Source organism: Physeter macrocephalus, chromosome 4 (assembly GCF_002837175.3).
Source record: "Physeter macrocephalus isolate SW-GA chromosome 4, ASM283717v5, whole genome shotgun sequence".
In the NCBI taxonomy this organism is placed as follows: Eukaryota; Metazoa; Chordata; class Mammalia; order Artiodactyla; family Physeteridae; genus Physeter; species Physeter macrocephalus.
The window spans coordinates 78,597,687-78,604,868 of NC_041217.1; the positions used below are offsets into that span (position 1 = coordinate 78,597,687).

At 40.4% G+C, this 7,182-nt stretch overlaps 1 protein-coding gene across 1 annotated transcript in view; it reads left to right on the forward strand.

Annotated features, from left to right (window-relative positions):
- WARS2 (tryptophanyl tRNA synthetase 2, mitochondrial) overlaps window positions 1-5,586 on the forward strand; it is an 87,519-nt gene extending 81,933 nt beyond the window's left edge. The window contains exons 5-6 of the mRNA XM_007123649.3: window positions 3,250-3,368; window positions 4,938-5,586. Of these exons, the coding sequence (XP_007123711.2) occupies window positions 3,250-3,368; window positions 4,938-5,386 (568 nt within the window). The 3' untranslated portion in view covers window positions 5,387-5,586. The remainder of the gene's footprint in view (window positions 1-3,249; window positions 3,369-4,937) is intronic.
- Window positions 5,587-7,182: the final 1,596 nt, after the last annotated feature.

The window sequence follows — 7,182 nt, forward strand, 5'->3', positions numbered from 1 at the left end:
GGGCCTCTCACTGCTGTGGCCTCTCCCGCTGCGGAGCACAGGCTCTGGACGCGCAGGCTCAGCGGCCATGGCTCACGGGCCCAGCCGCTCCGCGGCATGTGGGATCCTCCCAGACTGGCCCACAAACCCGTATCCCCTGCATCGGCAGGCGGACTCTCAACCACTGTGCCACCAGGGAAGCCCACTTGTTTATTCTTAATTCAGTAAAGCCTCCTTCTGTTTGAGGTTATTGCTTCGTTAATATGGTGTTGATGTCTTCCAGAGGAGGACCATAATCTTAGATCAGAGGATGGTCCTCCAACCTGTCATTTGCTCATCACACTTTTTTATTTCCTCTTGCTCTGAGTTCCTGAAGAGCCTCAAGTTTCTTATCCGTGTCACTGACATGAACTGTCCTTAGGATTCTGCTCCTCCTGCTTCCAATTCTTCTATTATGTGTTTGCTTTTATTTCATCATTTCACTTTCCCTTCATTTTATTGTTTTCTATAACCACCTATGTTTTTCTCCTTTTGTGATTTCTTGCTCATGTCTCATAACAGCCATGCATTTTTTAATCCTATTGAGGTTACCCAGCAATTTTCTTTAAAAAGCAAGACAGAACTATCTGTTTCTTGTAAAAGTTCATTTTCAAATGTTTGACCTTCCTCAGGGTCTGAAGGGTAAAGTTCCCTTTCCTTTGTTCCACGATATTTTTCATAGGCCCTGTTATTGGGGCCTTTTACTTGTTTGTTTGATCAATTGATTTTTATGTGTTGGGTTTTTAAAATCCATATTGGAACAAGAAAACTATATTCAAATAGTGTCTGCCCATAGACAAAATCTATGAAAGGCCCTTGTGTCCACCTTCTGTCTACCTGGGTGCTAGTTGAATTCCCTGCTCAGAATTCAACAGGAGAGCAGAATAGTGCGCTGTGCACCTAGCCCAATTGCTTGTGTTGCTCAACTAAGCAACACAACAATACTAGCAACAATACTATCTAAGGTTAGTATTTCTGCCTTAGATTTTCTCCTACTCCTGTCTGCCTGGCTCTTTCATTCTCTGAGCAGATGTATCACATGAAAAAGAATAGTCACCAGGATACACTGCTACCAGGTCTCATCCTGCTTCATTCTCTCACCTTCAGCACTTTACTTTTTAATTCTTTCACAAAGAAGCCTTTTAGTTTGATGCAGTCCCATTTGTTTATTTTTGCTTTTGTTGTCCTTGCCTGTGGAATCAGATCCAAAATAAATATCCCTAAGACCAATGTAAAGAAGATCACCACCTATGTTTTCTTCTAGGAATTTTATGGTTTCAGGTCATACATTCAAGTCTTTTAATCCCATTTTGAGTTAATTTTTGTATATGGTGTAAGTTACTGGTCCAGTTTCATTCTTTTGCATGTAGCCATCCATTTTTCCCAACACCATTTATTGAGGAGAGTTTTTTTTCTCAATTGTATATTCTTGCCTCCTTTGTTGTAGATTAATTAACTGTACATGCATGTGTTTATTTCTGGACTCTCTATTCTGTTCCATTGATCTGTGTGTCTGTTTTTCTGCTAGTACAATCTGCTTTGATGGTTGTAGCTTTGTAGTATAGCTTTAAATCAGGGATAAAGTAGCTAGTCTTTATGCTAGTCAAAACTACCTTCACTTCCTCATGCTCTACACAACTATTTTCAATAAACCAGTAGCCTGTGGACAGTAATTCATAAGGAAAATAATATCTCTTCCAGTTTTTCAAGGACCACTAATTAACCACGAGGCTAGGAGGTTCTCTCTATAACAAAGTACCATAGTTTTCTAGCAGTTTTTCTTTTCTGTGGTTGTTTTGAAAAGTTGTTATTGTTCTACTCATATGTACAATTGTCATTTAAATATTCAAGTTTACTTTAAGGCTGCTGCTTTCACGGGCAGAATATTAAACTTCCTTGATCAAGATACTACAGCACTTTATTAACTATACTATCAAATGTCAACTCCCAGCCAAACATTAAATACTTAAAATCACCTGTCTCCTTCCCCAGTAATATTTCAGTATAACATTTTCCCCATCAAGACTTCTCTATAATGGTTAATTCTTCCCTTGTTTGATGTACCTCCTCATGATCCAACACTGCAAACTTTATATATGGGACTAAACTAATTATAAATAAAGTCCTTATATGTTGATAATTTTCATTTTACATCTTCATTTTTTAATAAAATAAAATATTGCAGCTAAAATCAAGGTCTCCTTTGTTCCTTTCCCCAGACCCATTCTCTTTCCTTCTTTAGAGGCAGCTATGATCATGAATTTGTAGAGGAGCTTCCAGTATGGTTTTTTTTTTTTTTTTTTTTTTTGCTGTACGCGGGCCTCTCACTGTTGTGGCCTCTCCTGTTGTGAAGCACAGGCTCCTGACGCGCAGGCTCAGTGGCCATGGCTCACAGGGCTAGCTGCTCGGTGGCATGTGGGATCTTCCCGGACTGGGGCACGAACCCATGTCCCCTGCATCGGCAGGCGGACTCTCAACCACTGTGCCACCAGGGAAACCCTCCAGTATGTTTTTATACTTATGTATGCATCTATAAACAATATATAATATTGTCATATGTACTTTTAAGATAAATGTTCATGTACTCTACACGTCTTCTGCGACTTGCTTTTTTCATTCAACATTGTTTTTGAGATCCATCAATATTGTACTAATAGATTTTGTTCATTTAAGTTCCCTGCAGTATATTAATTGTTCTGTGATTACAATTTACTTGAAAACAAAAGAGCATATTCCAAAAAGATCTTGAGTTACTCTCTGTGTGACAGGGAAGGAAAACTCTTGCCCAAAGAGCTTTCTGCCATCTTTGATTTGAAGAGTGGGGTGGAGTGTCTTTCAAGTGTGAGTGCAAGCTCTGAAGTAAAAAGCATCTGGTCAAAGCTAGGATTATATGTGCTAACTGGGTGAGGGAAAGAGGAGTGGTTTAAAAATACAATTATGCTTGGAACATATGCTATATAAGATACCATTCCTCCCTCCCAGCAAGATCCTGTCACCCTGCTGTTGAAGGCTGTATTCTTCTGCTATGGAAGAAACAGAACTAGAGTAGACAAATGTCTCCTTGGCATTTGTCTGATACACAGATAAAGACTTGGGTCTCAACATTCCCTCTGTAGCTGGTGAACATTTGTTGAACATGAGCAGTGAAATAGGCATGGGAAATGCAGCTGCTTGCAATATCATTTTAGTATAAGCAGGAGCCTTGCTGAGTTTCTCTGTCTTTTATTAAAGGTCCACACACGTTCCTGTTGGGGAGGATCAAGTCCAGCACATGGAGCTAGTTCAGGATCTAGCACAGGGGTTTAACAAGAAGTATGGGGAGTTCTTCCCAGTGCCCAAGTCCATTCTGAGTAAGTAACAAACATACGATTTTTAAATTAGGATGCATTTTGAAGAGAGGATTGGATAACGGACTGAGAAGCTTGGAACTTTCTTGGGACTAAACTTGGCTTCGTCGTGAACAGATTTCAGGATTTATAATGAGAATCCCATCTTTTTCTGTAATGTAGGACTAGTAGACCTCATTGGATTATTGACTAAAATAACCAAAAGTTTGAAAAGTATGGGAGAGACTAGAAACTACAAATAATCATTTTCATTATAGAGTATCATATATGTATATATGTATGTATGTATATATATAAACATATCTCATTTGGTAGAACAGGTATCTTTCCCTATTTCATGGATGAGTAAACTAAGGCTTGGCAAGCCTGACTTTGTATCCAAGTCGCGTATCTAGCTGGTGGCAAAGCTGGGCCCTACATTGAGCTCTTCTGGTTCCAAAGCCAGCTGACCTTGCCTTCTCTATTCACAGTAGAACAAAAGTCATAAGAATGAGAACTGCTGGATCATAATCTAGATAAAACAAGAGGGCATTGATCATCCTCGCACTTTGCCTTCTTAAATACACAACTGAGATAGAATGTACAATCTACCTACTGAATCCAAAACCTCATCTGCTTGCAAGGCTATGCTAGTCTGGAATCTTCTCGAGGAAAAAAGCTGTAAATCTCTATCAACATTTTGGTAGCAGTGTAAACTTGTGGCAGGGGCAGAGATCACTGAACCTAAGCTCTGCCCATCTTTATTAAGGTGACTGCATTTTAAGGAGTATAACATGTGCCTAGTGTCAATTTAGAAGCATAAGGTGGATATAAATTACTAAGTTATTCCAACAGTTCACACAAATAAATTCAGGGCACCCCATGCATTGAAATCAACCTTCTTCTAGCAACGAGGACTATTTTAATGCTTTGGCTAATTGTTATTTTATCTATTTCAACTTTATATGTTTCTGTAATAGCCATAAATTAGGCAATTATTAATAACACAAGTTTTATGAAGCACAGCTTAACATCTTGATTCTATCAGAGCAATAAACAAGCCACTTCTGTCACTCTTGCGTGTGTGTGTGTGTGTGTGTGTGTGTGTGTGTGTGTGTGTGTTGGTAATTACTTATATAATCATGGGTAAAGAAATGGAAAGATGCCACAGGTTGTGAAAACTGGCATGGGGGTAGGAAGGGCAGTGGTTGTGGGCAGGGGGTGATTAGCCAATAAGAAAGAACAGAGAAGAAGGAAATAGACAATACTTTTTTTAACAGGTATGCACAGCAAAAACAGTATGATTGATACAATTTCATTTGTGTAAGATTATATGTTTTTATGTGTATATATGCATTAACAGATGCATGAATATATGATCAAAATATTAACATTTTATTACACATTTCTGACACCTTTACTTTCATGCTTATAGAAATTGCTAATTTATTACGAGTATAATCAGATAAAAATAATAAAGTTATTTGGTGTTCTTGGCACTTTTTAAGATCTAGACACTGACATTCCTGTTGGTGTTTTGTTTTTTTGTTTGATTTTTGCTTCTTGTACGTGTGTATTGGTGTTTTTACCTAGCATCAATGAAGAAGGTAAAATCCCTGCGTGATCCGTCTGCCAAAATGTCAAAATCAGACCCTGATAAACTGGCCACTGTCAGAATAACAGACAGCCCGGAGGAGATAGTGCAGAAGTTCCGCAAGGCTGTGACGGACTTCACCTCGGAGGTCACCTACGAGCCAGCCAGCCGAGGGGGCGTGTCCAACCTGGTGGCCATCCACGCAGCAGTGACAGGGCTCCCTGTGGAGGAGGTGGTCTGCGGCAGTGCTGGCATCGACACCGCTCGCTACAAGCTGGTGGTGGCAGATGCTGTGATTGAGAAATTTGCTCCTATTAAGAGTGAAATTGAAAAACTGAAGATGAACAAAGACCACTTAGAGAAGGTTTTACAAGTTGGGTCAGCAAAAGCCAAAGAATTAGCATATCCCGTGTACCAGGAGGTGAAGAAATTGGTGGGGTTTCTATAGGAAGTTTCAACGAGTCACAAAAAGTCTTTTCTATCTTGTGGTCCACGCACTCCTATTAAGGCAGCTTTCCTCACAAGTGAACAATTATAGTTTGGGGACACACAATTTGGTATACCTGATCATTGGCTTCATTTGATGAATAATGATTTGTAGCCTTCAAATAGAGCAATGTTCTAAATCCCATCAGCGAGGTTCTGTGGGGGAAAAAAGAGCAAAGAAAGAAGGCATAGCTATCTGAATCCTCAGTTATGTGAGGCACACTCGGCCTCATTTATTCACACAAATGTGATTGAGGTAAGTAGTAATTTGGCAAGTGGGTGTTTCATTTTTGTCTCTCTCTGAAGTCCTTACTGTCACAGGTGCTCACTTCATCTATCCTCCCCCTTTTAAAAAGTAATGTGTAGAAGTCTTAGGCTTATAATCCTTGGGATGCCATTTGGACCAATTTGTGTTCAGATCTCATAAAAATAAGTTGATGATTATCATTCATTTGTCACTGAGATGGTACCTGCTTTATTGTATTTAACCTGTTTCTTTCCCAAGAAGCCACACTGACTGTTCTAGCAAGTATTATTTGGGTTTTTTGTTTGTTTTTTAAATTCAGAGATACATGGTATGACCTTCTGAGAAGGTTGCATTATTTCAGCTTGATTTATTTATTGTACAAAAGCCCAAGTCCATATATTATGTTCTTAATAAGTACTTCCTTGGGCTTCCCTGGTGGCGCAGTGGTTGAGAGTCCGCCTGCCGATGCAGGGGACACGGGTTCGTTTAATAAGTACTTCCTTGGGCTTCCCTGGTGGCGCAGTGGTTGAGAGCCCGCCTGCCGATGCAGGGGACACGGGTTCGTGCCCCGGTCCGGGAGGATCCCACGTGCCGCGGAGCAGCTGGGCCCGTGAGCCATGGCCGCTGAGCCTGCACGTCCGGAGCCTGTGCTCCGCAACGGGAGAGGCCACAACGGTGAGAGGCCCACGTACCGCAAAAATAAAAAATAAGTACTTCCTTGCATTTGTCTCACAGTTTAATATCACCAACCCACTGTGAAATCTATAGGAGAGGAATTGCCGTTTTACACCTGAGGAGCATGAGGCTCAGAGAGTACAATTAGCTTGTACAGTATCTCTCCGTGAGTAAGAAGCAAATCCAAGATCAAAACCTTTACTCCTTATTCCTAAGGATAGTGCTTTTTTCATCAGCACAGAAGTCAGAGAGAAGTCACAGAAGTCAGCACGTTTGAGACTCCACGCATTCTTGTTTTGAAAGTGGGTACTGGAAATATAAGACTTGAACTACTGATACTATTTATATCAGCAAGTCAACCAATAGCTGCCAGCTTTAAACCTGGATTCAGCCAACCTTGATCACATTTGTTACTCAGAATCCCCAAGGCCGGTCCCAAGTTCTGTCTCCTATGCTTATTTCAGAGACACTTCAAAGTATATTCTGCCTGACTGCAAGAGTAGTTGGCCTGACAAGTCAGATTTTCCCAGTGAGCGGGAGCTTCTCATCTTACCTTTACCTCAGTCTAAGTAGTAGCAAGTCACTCTAAAAACTACCTTCTCTGCACATCCCTTTCCCACACCTGAAAGCGGAAATGATAATTGTGACTCAGCACACCGGGGCCTGATTGATTTTGTAACAGAAATTACTTGTTTTTTGCCAATTGTCACCATTTATATATGAGTGACGAGCATGTTGGGCAAAGAATTTTTACTCGTTTCCTAAAAGAAGAAAGTAGAGTGGTCCTTTTATCAGAACAGATGTAAATACACCTAACACTGCATCCCAGAATCCAA